Source organism: Eubalaena glacialis, chromosome 3 (genome assembly GCF_028564815.1).
Source record: "Eubalaena glacialis isolate mEubGla1 chromosome 3, mEubGla1.1.hap2.+ XY, whole genome shotgun sequence".
NCBI lineage: Eukaryota > Metazoa > Chordata > Mammalia > Artiodactyla > Balaenidae > Eubalaena > Eubalaena glacialis.
The window spans coordinates 106173444-106192744 of record NC_083718.1 but is presented as its reverse complement, the minus strand read 5'-3'; the positions used below and the strand labels follow the sequence as shown (position 1 = coordinate 106192744).

At 43.4% G+C, this 19301-nt stretch overlaps 1 protein-coding gene across 1 annotated transcript; it reads left to right on the top strand.

Annotated features, from left to right (window-relative positions):
• The first annotated feature begins 6921 nt into the window (after positions 1-6921).
• On the top strand, positions 6922-8912 carry GPR88 (G protein-coupled receptor 88). The gene is made up of 2 exons (XM_061186270.1): positions 6922-6969; positions 7324-8912. The coding sequence occupies exon 2, from the start codon at positions 7393-7395 to the stop codon at positions 8539-8541; it is 1149 nt and encodes a 382-aa protein (XP_061042253.1). The 5' UTR covers positions 6922-6969; positions 7324-7392; the 3' UTR covers positions 8542-8912.
• The last annotated feature ends 10389 nt before the right edge of the window (positions 8913-19301 follow it).

The following is a 19301-nucleotide window of genomic DNA, read 5'->3' as shown; positions in this document are numbered from 1 at the left end:
GTGAAATCACTTGCCTGAGGTCACATGCTAATAACAAACAGGCCTTGGATTTGACCCTGAGCTCTTAACCTCTCTGGCTGGATAATTCTTTGTCCCAGGGGTCTGTCCTGTGCCTTGGGAGATGTTTAGCAGCATCCCTGGCTCTATCTATTAGATGCCAATAACATTGCCCCACCCAAGTTGTGACAACCAAAAATGTCTCTAGACATTGCCAAATGTACCCTGGGGGGCAAACTAGCCCCCAGCTGAGAACCATGCTCCACGGTACCCCACCCCCCCCGCCCCCCCGCCCTGATCACTTTACTATAGTGAGCTGACGTCACTGAGGAGGAAATAGAGAATCTCTCTGAGGGCAGGAGAAAAGTTGAGGACCATCATGACATGGTCTCACGTACCCCAGGTAAAGGGCTTCAGGATAGAACAAACTATAGGTCATTTTCAGCTTCATAATTCTCTAAATTCTTAATTTCTAAAAACTCGACCATTGAGCTTTGTGGTAATGGTAGAATGCTCGCATGCAGTTGAATTATTCCTAAGTTTGGCTGTGAAACATCAAAAGCTGTTGCTCTTTAAAAAATCTCTTCTACAGTCCAAACTGGCCCACACCAACACGATTCCCAGTTGTGTTACTTCTGAGAGACCAAGATCCGAGGAAGTACAGCTGGGATTTGAACTGGGATTTTAGACTGCTTCAGTGTTGTGCTTAGTGAGGCTGCTCGGTGGCTTGGCTGACAGCAGACGGGAAAGGCACAGGAAATGAGCACTTTGTCAGTGCTGCCACTTACCCCTTGATTTCGCAAATCACTCGAGACAGTTGCTAGATCTTGTTTTGGCGGATTATGAAATTGAGTACTAGAAAATCCACCCTGGATCCTGTCATGGGTGAGGTTATATGAGGAGGGGTTGTTAGGAACAGAAGTTCTATTTAAAGAAAATCTGGTGACATAAAGCATGAAGATATGGTTACATGAAGCTTTTAAAGTGTTTGAGAAAAATCACAATGCTTTGCAGCTTGACTGAGGCTGGTTGTATCTCTTGAGAAGCAAATTGAGATAGAAATTTTGATCCCACATATCAAAGGTTCCCAAGGGACCTATTCAGTCAACAAATGTTTAAGTATTTCCAATGTGTCAGGCACTCTGATCAAAAACAGAGCCTGGCCCTGGACTAGCTTATGGGTTGGAGAGGGAATAAACATAGCTGGGAAGCCTGGCTGCGGCTGGGATATACTCGGGTGCTTTGGGGGCACCCAGGCTGGACACTCGCTCGTGGAGATCAAGAAAGACTCCTTGCACGAGGTGAAGCCTGAGCTCATACCTGGAAGCTGAGTAGGACTTAGCTGGGCAAGAGTGGGGGCAGATTGTGGAGAGACAGCCATGGGGATAGCATGCGCTGAACACATAGAGATGCCCGGCTGGGAAGGAGAGGAGAGGCTGGGCCACACTCAGGAAGGGCACACCTGCAGCATGGCCGGAGCAGAGGTGAGGAGCGGGGATGCGGTGGAGAGGTGAGGCTGTAAGAGGTCACGTGGGGATTGATGCGGGACCGTTTTAAGACTTCTGCAGACCTCAACACTTTTGGAGGCCCCATCACACGTCATAGCAAACATGAAAATGTATCCTGATTCCGCCTTAAACTAATTTATGAATAACAATGAGTTGAATTGCAGTTGACTATTTAATAGCATGTCCCTTTCTATTTCAAAGTTTTCTTTTTGTTTTTCAGAGCCAGTAATTCTTTCTTTCAGATACCAAACCTTTTCAAAGGATATTAAAAAGCTGGCATGAAACTATAATTCAAAAAGAGACATGCACCCCTATGTTCATAGCAGCCCTATTCACAATAGCCAAGACACAGAAACAACCTAAATGTCCATCGACAGATGAATGGATAAAGAAGATGTGGTACATATACACAATGGAATACTACTCAGCCATAAAGAAGAATGAAATAATGCCATATACAGCAACATGGATGGACCTAGAGATTATCATACTAAGTGAAGTAAGTCAGAAAGAGAAAGACAAATACCATATGATATCACCAATATGTGAAATCTAAAATATGACACAAATGAACCTAACTATGAAATATAAACAGACTCACAGACATAGAGAACAGACTTGTGGTTGCCGGGGGAGGGGGGGTGAGGGAGGGGTGAAATGGGAGATTGGGGTCAGCAGATGCAAATTACTACATATAGAATGGATAAACAACAAGGTCCTACTGTATAGCACAGGCAGCAGTATTCAATATCTTGAGATAAACCATAATGGAAAAGAACATAAAAAAGAATGTATGTATAGCCAAATAAACTTTGCTGTACAGCAGAAATTAATACAACATTGTAAATCAACTGTACTTCAATAAAAAATAAAATAAAATAAAAATGAAAAAATAAAAAGCTGGTATGCTCTAAGCACTGTGTTTATAGGGCCCTAATCATAATGTCTTGTTTTAAACTTGCAGGTTTAAACCTGCGTAAACCTGATAACTGCCCCCCTCCACTGCCCAGCGTCCATTCTCTCCGTTCTCCTGCCCCTCCCGAGTTTTAGTAGGGCATGTGAGCTAGAGTGGTCCCAGCTTCTCTTGCAGCAAGGAGCAGCCATGTGACTGCTGGGGTTTTGGCCACTGGGGTGTGTGCAAAAGTGATATGTGGAATTTTCAGTTCACATCCTTAAGTAGAAAGCTGGCTACCCCACTCTCTTTTTATCCAATCCCTGCCAGCTGGAATGTGGACATGGTAGCAGGGAAACAATGTCAGCCATGTAGACAAGGATAACATCCCAGGGCACTGGCTCTTGAACTGTAGCATGCATCAGAGTTACCTGGAGGGCTCGTTAAAACACAGATCACTGGGCCCCATCACCAGGAATTATGATTCAGAAGGTCTGAATCATTTCTAACAAGTTTCCAAGTGATGCTGATGCTGCTGGCCAGGGACCACACTTTGAATACTGTCCTCACCCTAAGGGGTGGTGGAGCACTAAGAAGATACCTGGGTTTCTCAATGGCCCTGGGGGGTTGATCTGTTTTCCATCTGGACTGCTCATTATTTTTTTAAACCTCTATAGTTTTGGGTCTCCTTGTTACATTAGCTTAATCTATATCAGCTAATCCACATTAAGAACATTAAACTTCAACAAAGGAGGCGGTATAGTGTAGTGGTTGAGTATGGGGTAGTGGGTTTGAATCTTAGTTATGTCACTTCCTAGCTGAACTTGGGCAAGTTATTTAACCTCTTTGTGACTCTGTTTTGTCATCTATTAAATGGATTTAAGGGGATAAGTTTCCCTAAACCTTACATCCCCTTTCTAGACCATATTTGTTACCAGGACCCCAGAATTCTGTGCCTGGTGGCCAGGAGCACACTTCCATGAGCTGTGTGGACCTCCTCTCTGGCTTTGCCCTTCTGATGACTGACTATGCCTTCCAGGTACCACCCTAGGTCTGAGGTGTTGCCAAGGAGTGGCTGTGTGACAAGGATGTGAATGCAACTTGGATGGGCAGGCTGGCGTGTCCTATGTTAAAATAAGGTCCCTCTGGCATGTGATGGTCGAACAGAGAGTGGGGAAAAACTGGGGCGAACTGTGGGCCAGAGGCAAACTCTCTGAGTTGTCACATTCCAGTGGCATGAAACAATTTATAAATCTGAGAATTCTAAATTTGAGCCTGGCTTTCTAGCATATTTGTCAAGATAGGAGAATAGAACATGTTTTATTTAACAGTTTGACAGCTTGATTTATGATTTTAAAATATTTAGACATGTGGCCTATGGACTTCTATCTGGACTCCTGCCCTGGCCTGCAAATTTAGGCTCTACCCTGGCTACCTTGTAGGTCTGGCACGAGGACTAAATAAAATGAGAGATGAAAAATACTCAAAACAATGCTTGGTACATATGGTATGTGTACATCATTAGCAATGATGATATTTATGATTCTCCTGAGGGCAACAGGTGACCTACTGAAAGGTTTTAAGCAGAATGTGACATTTGCTTACTAGTTTTCCTACAAATATTGATTAAGGGTCTACGATGTGCCTGGTACTGTTCTGGGAGCTGCCAATAATAGTAGTGAACAAAGTAAAACCTCCTTTTTCCAAGGAATGTATATTAGAGTGGAGGGTAGGAAACAGATAAAAGTAAATATATTTAATATGTCAAGTGATGTCTTTTGGCTTTAGAAAGATCATATTGTCTGGAGGAAGGTAAGATTGCACATAGAGTTAGGAGCTTGTTGGAATAATTCAAAGAAGAGATCATGGTTGTCTGACGCCAGGTAGTGGCAAAGTGAATAGAGATCAGTGAAAAGATAAAAAAAAATTAATATGGTAGAGTGATGACACTTGGTGATTGATGGATATCAGGAGTAAGAGAGAAAATAAGGAATCAAGGGTGATAGCTAGGATTCTGACTTAGGCACCAGGATACTGGTGATACTGGTCACTGAGAACACAGGAGAAGGAGGAACTGATTTGGAAAGAAGAGGAAGGGATCAGTTTTGGACATCTGGGGTTTGAGATACCCATAGAATAGCCATGTGGAGATGTCCAGTAGGCAGTTTTATATATGGGCAGACCTTTGGTCAGTTGGAAAGTGTCTCAGTGGTGAGAGCCAAAAGCAGTGTGGGGTGGGCATCCAATGCGAGGAAAGGAAATAGAAACAGAAAGCGAGCACTTTTGCCAGGAAAGGGAGTGAGCTGTGTAGGCACCTTGAGAAGGTGAAGTGCAGGGAAACTTTATCGGATTGCAGTGAAATCAGCATTTTTGTAAGGCCAACGGAAAGCAAGCAGTGGAGAGCAGAGAGATTGGACAAGCATCAGAGGGCATAGTTCACAGAGCAAGTTCCTGCCGGGGTAGGAGGAAAGAGATGCTAATGAAAACTATTTACTGTCTCACCATGGAAAGAAATGAAATCATTTATACACGCATCCATTCGTTGATTCACTAACAAGTATATTAATTATAATTGAGTACTGTTTTGATGCTGGGAATAAGATAGAAAAAATTCCCACCCTATATTATGTAAATTCAGTAGCTTAAAACAAAGACAAACCCCCAAACAAACAAAAATTTGTCCCTTTCCAGGCCAGGGCTAAAGAAGGGAGGGTCTTGGCAGAAGTGTGTGACTGCAAGGCACCGGAGTCCCCCAGCAGGGACTTCGCTCATTCCACGTAAGGCAGCAGCTGGGACAAAGGACCTGGAACTTGAATCCTCCCCCGTCACGTGAGAGGAAATTTTTATTTCAACAAGTTTTATCTATAAATGATTAGAGGGATCTCTTGCAGGCTTGCTGTGCTTGATGTACTCAAAGCCTTAAGACAAATAACAACAGATAAAAGACACTGGCAAAAAATCCCCCAACTCAACTATTAGATACCACTTAAGTGGACCAAATCCATCAAGTCCTACTTAGCCCTACCTCCTTAGAGTTGTCATTAACTAACATTGTCTTTGAAAGAGAGAGAGGGAAGCAGAGAGCAGAGGAGGTGCACCTTGTGCTTCATCCTGAATAGGCACCCTTAGGGACAGACTGGAAAAAAACTGCTGCCATGTGACCTGAGACTGACTACATTACATGTTAGACAGAGTAGGTATATTTCAGGTGTCAGACTAGGGTGGAGAAATGTCAAATTTATGCATGAGGATTCATAGAAAGTTCGAACAGAAAGGGTCTTGGAAGTCACTGAGTGAAACTTCTTATTTGACAAGAATGAAAACAATCCATCACAAGGCCATTTATTTGGTGGACACCCAGCTTAGAACCCAGGTGACCTGAAACCCCACCTAGCATTTTTTTCTATTATGCCATATTACCATATTCTATATTGAGTTAAATTTTCAAATAAATGATTTTCCCGGAGAAAAATGATTTGTGGGAGGTGATGACTTTTATGAAAAATTTCCCATGTGGAAGATTCCAACATCAGACTGCAAATCTCTACCTAAGACAGACCACAAGATTAAAAGTTCTGCAGTAAAGAGACAACTTTGCCCCTTAAACTGTGGATCATTCAGGGCCCTTGCTTTCCCCCAGATACCCACTTGTATGTAAACTTCTGACCATTTCATTTTTACCCTATATTTCATTACTAAACAGAAGCCACACTCTAGAAAGGAGTTTGGTGATGAGAAAAAAACTGAAATTATGATTGAAATTAAGACTTGGGGATTTTGTGTGGCTAATGACCCATGTCCCACCTTACCAAAGAAAAAGTGAATTTCAATTAGAATATGTTCTCCCTGAAAATGTGGGATGGAAGAGATCAGTCCTAGGTATTAGGAGTATATTTATCTCTCAGAAAAACTCACCCCCAGGATGCATCAGACTGGGATGAAATACATTGGGGGTATATTAAATTTTATTCTAGCATTGATGGAAGGAAAAAAAAAGAAGAAAAGAAAAATGAAGCAAAGTGAAAAATAGGGCGATTGAGAGACTGAGAAAAAACAGAGAAACTTGTTTAATGACAGGACTTTCTGAGCAAGATATTTTTCTTCCCTTTCACAAGTTAGAAGCTATTGAATAATTCATGCAAGTGTGGAAAGGCTGCCTTTTCCCTGCGTGATGTATAATTGAGCAGGAGAGAGCTTCGAGTGGGTTCCCCTCATCAGCCACCACTCTTGCTTCTGAGCACAGGGTGCTTGCTCTCCTCTTGAGCTGAGCTTCTGCTTTTGCAGCCAAGCATCCTTGCTGCTGCCGCCTGACTACCTGCCCACCTGCCTGGGCTTGCAGCCTGCCACTTCACTTTCTCCAGCCCTGCTGCCAGCTGAGAAGTCTCCCTGCAGCTGCTGGTTTCTGCCTAGGCCCATGTGTGTGGATGCTGCGTTGGAGAAGGAGGCACTTGCTCCTGGCACTGATCCCAGATGAGTTCCTCCTATTGATTTCGGGACCACAGATGCTGCTGCTGAGGAGGTACTTCCTGGCATCCCTCCCTCTGCTACTGCCAGCTAAGGACCAGCCCCAAAGTAAGATACCCCCAACCCCTTTCCCCTGGTATTTTTCCCGGGTGGGATATCTCTGCTTTTTCCTGGAAACTAGGGGCTCCATCTGCCATTCCCGTGTGTGTGTCTATGTGTGTGTTTAGGGGGAGAAGGGGAAACTGTTCTCTGTATTGCTCTGTCCTAGGGCTTCCCTGGTGCTTGCTGAATGTAAAGAGGCCCTTCGTCTGGCACTAGAGACATTTCCCAGGCAGGCACCTGTCGTTTGCCACCCCCGTTCTCCTAGAGCTCCGTCTCTCCCCCTCCCCCAGCCCATTATTCTGCTTCAGCCTTTTGTGTCGGTGGCAGAGGGCTGAAGGGATGTCTCTGCCCTCTCTGCAGGCGGGTGTCAGGATGGGCCGCGCTGCGAGAAGCCGACGCTAGCCAGAGAGGTGTGAAGAGTTGGCCAGAATGACCAACTCTTCCACGTCCACTTCCTCCGCCACCGGGGGATCGCTGTTGCTGCTCTGCGAGGAAGAGGAGTCGTGGGCGGGCCGGCGCATCCCCGTGTCCCTCCTGTACTCAGGCCTGGCCATCGGGGGCACGCTGGCCAACGGCATGGTCATCTATCTCGTGTCGTCCTTCCGAAAGCTGCAGACTACCAGCAACGCCTTCATCGTGAACGGCTGCGCCGCCGACCTCAGCGTCTGCGCCCTCTGGATGCCGCAGGAGGCGGTGCTCGGGCTCCTGCCCGCGGGCTCCGTGGAGCCCCCCGGGGACTGGGACGGCGCCGGGGGGAGCTACCGCCTGCTGCGGGGCGGGCTGCTGGGCCTCGGGCTCACCGTGTCCCTCTTGTCCCACTGCCTGGTGGCCCTGAACCGCTACCTGCTCATCACCCGGGCGCCCGCCACCTACCAGGCGCTGTACCAGCGGCGCCACACGGCCGGCATGCTGGCGCTGTCCTGGGCACTCGCCCTGGGCCTCGTGCTGCTGCTCCCGCCCTGGGCGCCGCGTCCCGGCGCCGCGCCCCCGCGCGTCCACTACCCGGCGCTGCTGGCCGCCGCGGCGCTGCTAGCGCAGACGGCGCTGCTGCTGCACTGCTACCTGGGCATCGTGCGCCGCGTGCGCGTCAGCGTCAAGCGGGTCAGCGTCCTCAACTTCCACCTGCTGCACCAGCTGCCCGGCTGCGCCGCCGCCGCCGCCTTCCCGGGCGCCCCTCACGCGCCAGGCCCGGCTGGTACCGCGCACCCGGCTCAGGCCCAGCCCCTGCCCCCAGCGCTGCACCCGCGGCGGGCGCAGCGGCGTCTCAGCGGCCTGTCGGTGCTGCTGCTCTGCTGCGTCTTCTTGCTGGCCACGCAGCCGCTGGTGTGGGTGAGCCTGGCCAGCGGCTTCTCGCTGCCCGTGCCCTGGGGTGTGCAGGCGGCCAGCTGGCTCCTGTGCTGCGCTCTGTCCGCGCTCAACCCGCTGCTCTACACGTGGAGGAACGAGGAGTTCCGCCGCTCCGTGCGCTCCGTCCTGCCCGGCATCGGCGATGCGGCGGCCGCTGCCGCCGCCGCCACGGCTGTGCCTGCGGTGTCCCAGGCGCAGCTGGGCACTCGCGCCGCAGGCCAGCACTGGTGACCCGGGCAGGGCGGGCGGGAAGCGGAGATTCCCAGCTTCCATCGCCCTTGGGCACCACCGCCTCGTGATCTTGGAAAGCATCCCCTGCCTGAACGAAGACTCCTGCGGGTGAAGCTCAATAATACATCGGTGCGAAGATTTCGCCTTCGACCCCAGTGGGATACCTGAACCGAGGTTTCCGTATACGGGGGTCCGCGAAGTCATTTTCGACGGCCACCTGATTTTTACCCTTCGTTTGCGTGTTTTGGAGAAATCCTAAAGTCAAAACACCGGGAAACTTCAGGAACTTGCACACTGACATTTTGAAAGAACCGGTTAATTTCTTTCAACACTGTTTTGGAAAAACAGCTTTGATAACATAATTACCATTCCCACCTTCATCATCTTATAATATATATGAAGCGCCTTGAGTGTGCATGAGCCAAAGGAAATAATATTGAAGGAAATAATATTTATGAAGCATTTTAGAAAGTAACCTACCTTCGATGATGCTTCTGCTATAATTTAGCCTTTGTATATTAACCTGAAGAATGAAGCCACAGATGTGCACACCAGTATGAGTTGCCATTAAGACCTTAAGCCCTTTATTTTTAAAAGGGTTTTTATAAAGTAAAATCATTCCCCAATGAGATAGAATCTTAGCCAGTGAGGGGGAAAACCCCCAGATTTATTATTTTACACCCCCCCCTTTGCACTTCTAAGACTGAAAATCGGCATTGAGTGTTAAAGTGACAGATTTCCATTGTGCTGATTGATGGTCTGAGCCAGCTATGGGATTTTTGGAAAACATAAGGGGGCTATCTATTTTAGGTACCACTTTCAGGTTTTCTATAGCATGCACATTAGTTGCTACCCTCATTTTGTCATCAATTTAACCTGCCTTATGAGTGTGATTGCAGCTGTGAACATTCTGTACTCTAATGGTTGCTAAGGAGAATAAGTCCTTCTGTTTTCTCTTTAACATTTAAAATATCTCAATGCACATGATATAATTAAACACTAATAATACCATGACTGCATAGCTAATATTAACCTCTATTGCATGCTCTCCTAGATGCTAGAACTTATTGGGCATGTGGTACTAAAGCAATACCCATTTGACAAGGACATTTTACTTCTTCCACACACCAGAAGAAGTGGCCATCAATTATTTGAAAAGAGACACAGAGACACCTCTGGCTACCTAGAGTTCTTCGTGTCTTGACCCACTTTATGAGAAGACTCCCAGGTGGGACTTTATCTTGCAAATGAACCATGGTCAAGATGGATCAATAATATGATTTGGCTCTGCAAAGCCACCTGTGCTCTTTTTAGGGTTTAGACAAGTCACACATTAGAAAGTAACAGTGTTTTTATGTATTACCATGACACTTACCATTAATATCATATCTGTTAAAGAAGGTGTAATAAACTCAGTTATATAAAACGAACAGTTCAAATGGGAATCTGTTCTAAAACATATGATTTGAGGCTTGCCATTTTCATCTCTGGTTTACTAAATTTATTTAGAAATATTTGAAATGCAAAATTGTGTGAAATCACTTTAGAAAATAAAAATGAGAGTAAAGTAATAAGATACTCAGCTATCAGCAATTCTGACTGTTCACTACATCAAATCTGGGGCTGAACAGCCTCAATTAACTGTGTAATTCAGGAACCAAAACAGCTTGCTTTGTTGGCCTCCTGGACATTTGTAAGCCAGGATAGTGGGAACACTTGTGCGTTTGAATAATTATGGGAGTTGCAGGAAACTTTGACATGTTTGTAGAAAAACAAAACAAAACAAATGTGTTTATTACCAATAATAGATCAGCAGTCATTTTATTAATCTATCCCCTTTGTGCATGCACCATTTCTCTTTTACTAAGGTTTCATCTGTTCCCATTTTTCTTGATTCAAATATTTAATTAAAGTTCAGACAACTATTCCTCCGAGTTTTTTTCTTCGGTCTCTGATCTTCTTGCATACCTCCTCGAGAACGCTGAAGCAGATGACACTGTATCCCGAAGCATTGGTGATGAAAGTAATTTCTTCGTTCTGGCTTTATTTAATTTTACTTTTAGTTTCTAAAATTATTTCTACCTTTTATAACTAAATAGGATCCATATGCCAGCAGTGAAAAGAAATAGGTGTAATTTCCTTTTTGTACGTATAACTGATTTGGGGAATAGGCTGCAACAACAGAGAGCTGAATTTTTTGGGGGGGGGGCTGGGGGACGCTTGTCTAAATCTCTGTCAAAAAGGTCTTCTTTTAATTAGGCCTTTATCCATGTTTCTCACTGTGGATGCTACTAACGATTTTTCCCGCTATTCCTATAAACGGTTGCCAAGTCTATAAACTTAGCTTTTCAAGTATCTGATACATTGCAGTGTTTCTGGCTAACAATGAGAACACCTTATGCTAGTTCAGTGCCATGTGGGAGACCTATTTCAGGTTGTATTTACTGGTAATTAACTCCACAGGACTGATTCACTTTTAATTTCGAAGTAGCAATGATGTGTCTAAAAATGCCTTACTCGGGCAATAGCTGGGAGTTGGAGTTACTGCTTTTACAGATTAAGTTAATGAAGACTGTGTTCCTATTTAAATGAAACTACACATTATTCACTCAGGAATGAAAAATCCTAATTGCTGTTTTGGGCTGCCCTACTTTGCCTTTTCTACTTTTTTTCTTTAGGTATATGCCTGTTAAGACATATAGCACACTGTCCCCCTGCACCATACTTGGACTTTTTTTTTTTTTTAACATCTTAATTGGAGTATAATTGCTTTACAATGGTGTGTTAGTTTCTGCTTTATAACAAAGTGAATCAGTTATACATATACATATGTTCCCATATCTCTGCCCTCTTGCATCTCCCTCCCTCCCACCCTCCCTATCCCACCCCTCCAGGTGGTCACAAAGCACCGAGCTGATCTCCCTGTGCTATGCAGTTGCTTCCCACTAGCATCTATTTTACGTTTCATCCTTGTACTTTAATGGCTAAATTCTAGGATGTAATAGGTATTACTTGTAGCACTTTCCTTCTTCCAAAATGAAATATGTGCTTAAACAATAATTCTGTTTTGTACAGAGGTACAGAAGCATCCACAGGTTCGTTTGTTTTGTTTTGTTTTTTAAATACTATAGGGTTTTGACTCTCTAATAGAGAAAGCCCTTGAAAAGATCTGCTTACCAAGGAAATGTTGGTCTGCCCTGGCCTCCTGGTTTAATGCAACTCTGTTATTCTGATGACAACTGTATTGGCCAACTTCCTTGTTTCACGTGTGACCTCTTATTCCATTCTTCCAGGTACTCAGACACTGCTCGTCTGGGTCTTTGGCAGTCCTAGGGGCTGACCTGACAAAGGGCATCAGTAGCATAAATTTAAATTCAAGAACATTGAGGAAAATTATAGACGTTCCTCACTTTTAAAGCGCTGCCCTTATTGTTTGTGGGGCATGGGGGCAAGAATGGATCTCCGGAAGAGAGCTCTTGGTCTGCAGAAACAAGGCCTTTCTTTCTGCCTCTCCTCTCGCAGTCAGCGTGCTGAGGGGCCTCCACATGTGTGCGTGGACTCAGCCCACAGGTCCAAGCTCTGCCCACATCCACCTCTCAACCAGCCACCTTGCCAGCATGTAGTGGTGCACATACAGGGTAGAGCATGTCCTGGTAGTGACCTCAAGCCATTTAGGCAGGGAATTCCGGGGGTCCAGGAACCAGGCCTGTTGAAGGAGGCACAGGCTTTGGATTTGCACATTTCCTTGGGACCCCTTTCTGTGTGGGAAGGGGAGACGCCAGAGGCAGGTGGGAGCAAGCCCTTTAAAGCATGAGACCCAGCTTGGGACCCCAGTATCTCCAACCTAAGGGCAATGCTGCTTTCACATGGGTCCTCCTTGGATATCCTTTCCTAACTCTTCCCACCTGCAGGGACTCCTTAAACAGGTGCCACACATAGAGTTTCCCCAGATGCTTAATCACATCAGGCCTAGTGCTATAGGTAAGGAGGATAGCGGGGAGGGAGTGGGAAGGTTGTAGATGAAAGAAGGGAGGTCAGATGTCGAAGGTTATTGAAGGGGAACAATGGGTACATGGGATGTATTGCACAGTTCACTTGTACATATCTTTGAAATTTTTCGTAATGAAAACTTAAAAAAAGTGAAGTCAAACTTGGAAAAAAAAGAAAGAAGGAAGGGAGGAGAGAAGGAAGGAAGGAAAGAAGGAAGGGAAAATGTAAAGGAAAAAACGTAATTAATGTGCCTAAAGTCATGTGGCAACTTAAATGGTGGCTCTGGGATTCAAACCTTTGACTCCAGAGCATGAGATGGTAACTACTGTACTGTAGGACAAAATCGGAGTTTTTAGTTAAGTGTGGAATTCCCTCCATGGCTACGGGACCGTTCCCTAATTTCCCCAATCTCTCTCTCCCCTACTTGCATCCTTCGCTATAGCCTAGTTGGTCTCTACACTGCCTTCTAAACATGGCCCATGTTCTGTGTCTGTAACTTGTTCATTCAAGGACCTTCCTGGAGTCCCCTCGTGTCTCATCACTTACCCAACCCTCATCCTTCCTTCCAGGAAGGCTCACTTTGTTTCTCCCCCGCTCATCAGAGCTCCCCCAGCCATAAGCTCTGCCCCAACAGAACTCCTGCACTTCTTTGATTGTACCACATATTCCCTTGTATTCCCTCTGTTTTACTGTGTGTGTCATCTTCAAAACTAGATAGGAAAGATTTTTTTGGTTTATTTTTCATTTCTTTATTTTTGTAGAGCAAATACTGCCTTTTATCTTTTAGTAACCAGTTACCTGAAATATACTAAATAATTAATATATGTTTATAGTTGAAGACAGTAATTTTGAGAGAAAAAAGATTTGATCCTTTCCTTGCACATATATTTTCCTCTTAATGAAACAGACTGAGAATAAATCCTATCTCCCAACTCATATCTTGCCAAAGGATATCCCAGAGTAATAATGTATGGGATAATGAGCCATGTGTATAAATCACATGCTGTCATTTGGGGGAGATTTATATTGCTGTTATCCAAGCTCTGTTCACACTGACAAAAGCAACAATAAGTTTCAGTCCTAATTACTACTTTAAATTCAAGGTCAAATTACTGAACATATATTCAGTAATTACACATATACTTTTTGCTCACGGTCTTGCATAGTAAAGCTGTGTGTTTTTGATTTCTAAAACCCTTAAACATTGCTAATCAATGGTCATGCAATTTTGCTAAAATCCTGGGAGGAACAACTGTGGGAATGTCTTTACTTCTTGTCAGTTCACTGGATGGTAGCCCTGAAGATCAGCTAGCCAGCCCAGCCCCCTGCTATTTTTATTCAACAGAAAGTGCTTTAGTTTTTAATCTTTCCTGGTATAAATTAGGCCCGCTTCCCATTTTTCTATTCTCATGTAGTAGATAAGTACGTAGCCTCCTTTGTATAGTAATGCTATAGTGGATACTCTGCTTTTAGCCAAATGAAAGTTCTATGAAATGTTGGCATGGTTGAATTCTGATATTACTACAAAAAAATCTGCCGCTATGAAAGTTTTATTTCTTGAAAATAAAGTGTGTTTTTCTATGTGCAGATTAATGTCTGTTTTCATAGCAAATTTGTAAAATATAGAAACGTAGAAGAAATTATATCATTCATTACCACTCTTAGCATTTTACTGTACTCATCTACTTTTAAAAATCTCTTTTCCTGTGTATATTTGATTGTACATAATTATAGCCAGAAAGTATATATTGACATACATTTATATGTATGTGTATTTATACATCACCTATGTTTTTTATTTTTTAATTTTTTTAACATCTTTGTTGGAGTATAATTGCTTTACATTGTTGTGTTAGTTGCTTGTATAACAAAGTGAATCAGCTATACGTATACATATATCCTCATATCCCCTCCCTCTTGTATCTCCCTCCCACCCCTCTAGGTGGTCACAAAGCACCGAGCTGATCTCCCTGTGCTATGCAGCTGCTTCCCATTAGCTATCTATTTGACATTTGGTAGTGTATATATGTCAATGCCAATCTCTGACTTCGTCTCAACTTACCCTTCCCCCTCCCCATGTCCTCAAGTCCATTCTCTATGTCTATGTATTTATTCCTGTCCTGCCTCTAGGTTCTTCAGAACCATTTTTTTTTTTTAGATTCCATATATGTGTGTTAGCATACGGTATTTGTTTTTCTCTTTCTGACTTACTTCACTCTGTATGACGGACTCTAGGTCCATCCACCTCACTACAAATAACTCAATTTCGTTTCTTTTTATGGCTGAGTAATATTCCATTGTATATATGTGCCACACCTTCTTTATCCACTCATCTGTCGATGGACACTTAGGTTGCTTCCATGTCCTGGCTATTGTAAATAGTACACTCATCTATATTTAAAAAGTGTAAGCAAAAGAAAGATGTTATAAAGAGGGGCCTAGGGTTTGGAACAATTAGGCTATGTTCAACTACAAGTAATAGACTACCTAACTAAAAATGCTTAAACAATGATGATGCTTCATCATCACACAATTGAGAAGTCTGTAGGTAGTTTCCAGAATTTGTTCAGTAGCATCTTGATGTCATCAAGTGCCCAGGTTCTTTGCAGCCTTCTGCTTCATCAGCCTCAGTGTTGTTGGGTGATGGTTACAAGATGGCTGCTATAATCACACGACAGCACCCAAAGCAGAAGAGAGGGAAAAAGCTTCTGCTTGCTTGCCTCTCTTTTTCATGAGAGAGGAAAGTCTAAGAGCTCCCCTAAAGATGTCTCCCATCTCATAGGTCAGAAGTAGGTCACATAGCTACCCCTAAAGGAAGCTGAGCTGTGAACATCTGGCATTAAAAAAATATTATCATGAGAAATCTATCCAGTGCTTGTCAATGTACAGGATTCATTGTTTGCCATTTATGCTGCTCTCTACTTACTCGTGGATTTTATCTCTTTTTCAGAACTTACAGCTGGACTGCAGGTTAAAATGAGTAGGTCCTTGTGCAATTTCTAGTGTCTAGAAGTCATTTATTGTTAAGTCTGTTGCACTGAAATAGGATCTTCTCTGACCCCCTATTACTTAGCTTCTTGACAGTGAAGAGATGGAGCATGTAAAAATCTACAACCTACCAGGTCTCCTTCTGTTTCTGTCCCTCTCATAGTTGCTCTCTGGCTGGTTGTAGAAAGAGAACTCCTGCTGGGGGTGGAGCAGGCAGAGGTGAGAGCAGCCCTCAGTCTTCCTTGAACATCAGCACTCATGCGGTAGGACTATTTCCACATTATGGTCAGAACATACTGAGGTCTGGAGGTGGCCAGGAAATAGCGCCCCTCTTCACTCACTGAGTTTTGGACCATGTGATACATAAGAACATGAAGCGTGCAAATGGTGAACCACAATATCACTTCTATATTGATAAAGGCTAAGTTAGAGGATGTAACTTAATGTGAGGGTCGAGATGGGCTTACTACCGCCCGCCCTACCAGTCTAGTCCTTGGAATAAGCAGGTCAACTGGCTCTCGCTAGTCCAAGTGGAGAGGAAGGAGAAAGATACCACATCTCTTAGGCTCAAGACCTTGTTAGATTAGTTCCACTCTGATGAGAAACTTGGCTAGTGGATGTTGCCTATCCACTAGGTAACTCACTTCACCTCCAAGAGGTAGACTAAAAGATGGGGCAATACTAGCAAAAGTGACTTCTCTGGAGACCAGACGAATGAGAAAAAGGCATTCTCCTCTAAAAGTGTAGACCTGTGATATTGAACCAGGGTGCAGTCAGGAGGAACAGGCAGGCTTCCGGTAGAGTTGCTCAGATGAGCAACTTTTCTCTCCAGTTTTATTTATTAGAGGAAATGCCTCCCAGTTTCTGGGAATAGGTAAACTGCCAGTTGTATCAGGAAGTGTTTACCAGGTATAATTTAAACTAGCCCGTAAATGCAAACTTAAGCTGTAAACCAGTGTAGTATCCAGATGTGGAAAGAATAATTTTTGCCATATTCTGAAGTACAATTGAAGGAGATGCTCAGCTTGGAGAAGACTATATGGAAAAATAAGATGCTTGCAAATGTCTGAAAGGCTGTCAAGCAAAATAATAAAGCCAGATCCCATTTATTGGTAACATACTGTGTCAGACGCTGTGCCATGCACTTTATGTATACTACCTTCTCTGATTTTCACAACTCTGTAAGGCAGGTACGATGACTCCAGTATTATAGTTGAAAATTTTGATTCTTCGAAGGTTAGGCTTGCCTAAGTTTACGCAGATGGCAAGGGAAACAGCTGACAGTTGAACTCAAGTCCAGCTGATTCTAAAGCCTGGCCTTGTAAACAAACACAGCACCCAACCATAGAGGAAGGAGAAAACAGGTTAGGGGTGTGGTTCTAGAGAGAAAATCTGGCTCAGTGGGTGGGAGATAGATTTCAGCTTATTATGAGAAAGAACTTTGTCTTAATAGGTGCTTAAAATAGAATGGGCTGTCTCAGGAAATTGTGACTTTCCTAACACTTGAGGAATTCAAGTAGAGTGTGGAGGACTAGCTCTGGAAAGAATGTCTGTACTGTGTGGGAAGTTTTATCAGAGCAACTCTGAGATGCCTTGAAATCAAATTTCTAAGATTATATAATAACTCTTCTTCTACTTGGAGGTGACAAAATCTTTCTTGCTCTGGGCTTATAACATTTTAAATAATTAGTGAGAAGGACTTCCTTTGCCAAAAACCTTACCCACACCAGCTAACAGAGAAGCAAGCCTAGGTGACCAGGGGTGTCCCTCCTTGGGCACAGGGACATGAATTTGCAACATTCTTTGCATCTATGCAACAATATGCAACAAAGACATTCTTGGTGTCTTTGCCTTGTTTCTGATGCTTTTTTTTTTTTTTTTAAACAGGAGAAGATCAAAGTTTAATAACATGTATACATACATGGGAGAGACCTAGGAAAACTGAGTAACCTGTCAAAATGGCTGAAGCCCTTACCTTAAATACCATCCTCAGCTAAAGAAAAAAGGAAGTCAAGGATGAGGAGAGTCAGTTAAGAGAGGTTGCAGGAAAAGCACAGTAAACAAGGATGATTTTGTTACAGATTTAAGTCTTTGCCCATTCCGTTGATAAGTTTCTGGAGATTTGGTCATCCTCCGATTCCAGAGTCAGAGAGGGAGATGCCCTTACAAACGGAGATTTCCCTTACAAATATAATGTTTCTTAAAAAAATGCAAGTTCTACTTGGTTTTTTTTTTTTTAGTCTCACTTTATTTATTTATTTATTTAATTTTTGCATTTTATTTTATTTTTTTATACAGCAGGTTCTTATTAGTCATCCATTTTGTAAACATCAGTGTATACATGTCAATCCCAATCTCCCAATTCATCACATCACCACCACCACCCCCTGCCACTTTCCCCCCTTGGTGTCCATACGTTTGTTCTCTACATCTGTGTCGCAATTTCTGCCCTGCAAACCGGTTCATCTGTACCATTTTTCTAGGTCCCACATATATGCATTAATATGTGATATTCATTTTTCTGTTTCTGACTTACTTCACTCTGTATGACAGTCTCTAGATCCATTCACGTCTCTACAAATGACCCAATTTCATTCCTTTTTATGGCTGAGTAATATTCCATTGTATATACGTACCACAAATTCTTTATCCATTCGTCTGTTGATGGGCATTTAGGTTGCTTCCATGGCCTGGCTATTGCAAATAGTGCTGGAATGAACATTGGGGTGCATGTGTCTTTTTGAATTATGGTTTTCTCTGGGTATACGCCCAGTACTGGGATTGCTGGGTCGTGTGGTAGTTCTATTTTTAGTTTTTTAAGGAACCTCCATACTGTTCTCCATAGTGGCTGTATCAATTTACATTCCCACCAACAGTGCAAGAGGGTTCCCTTTTCTCCACACCCTCTCCAGCACTTATTGTTTGTAGATTTTGTGATGATGCCCGTTCTAACTGCTGTGAGGTGATACCTCATTGTAGTTTTGATTTGCATTTCTCTAATAATTAGTGATGTTGAGCAGATATTCATGTGCTTCTTGGCCATCTGTATGTCTTCTTTGGAGAAATGTCTATTTAGGTCTTCTGCCCATTTTTGGATTGGGTTGTTTGTTTCTTTAATATTGAGCTTCATGAGCTAATTATATATTTTAGAGATTAATCCTTTGTTGATTCGTTTGCAAATATTTTCTCCCATTCTGAGGGTGTTGTCTTTTTGTCTTGTTTATGGTTTCCTTTGCTGTGCAAAAGCTTTGAAGTTTCATTAGGTCCCATTTGTTTATTTTCATTTTTATTTCCATTACTCTAGGAAGTGGAGTCAAAAAGATCTTGCTGTGATTTATGTCAAAGAGTGTTCTTCCTATGTTTTCCTCTAAGAGTTTTATAGTGTCCAGTCTTACATTAAGGTCTCTAATCCATTTTGAGTTTATTTTTGCTTATGGGGTTAGGGAGTGTTCTAATTTCATTCTTTTACATGTAGCTGTCCAGTTTTCCCAGCACCACTTATTGAAGAGACTCTCTTTTCTTCATTGTGTATTCTTGCCTCCTTTGTCATAGACTAGTTGACCATAGGTGTGTGGGTTTACCTCTGGGCTTTCTATCTTGTTCCATTGATCTATATTTCTGTTTTTGTGCTAGTACCATATTGTCTTGATGACTGTAGCTTTGTAGTATAGTCTGAAGTCAGGGAGTCTGATTCCTCCAAGCTCCGTTTTTTTTCCCGCAAGGCTGCTTTGGCTATTCGGGGTCTTTTGTGTCTCCATACAAATTTTAAGATTCTTTGTTCT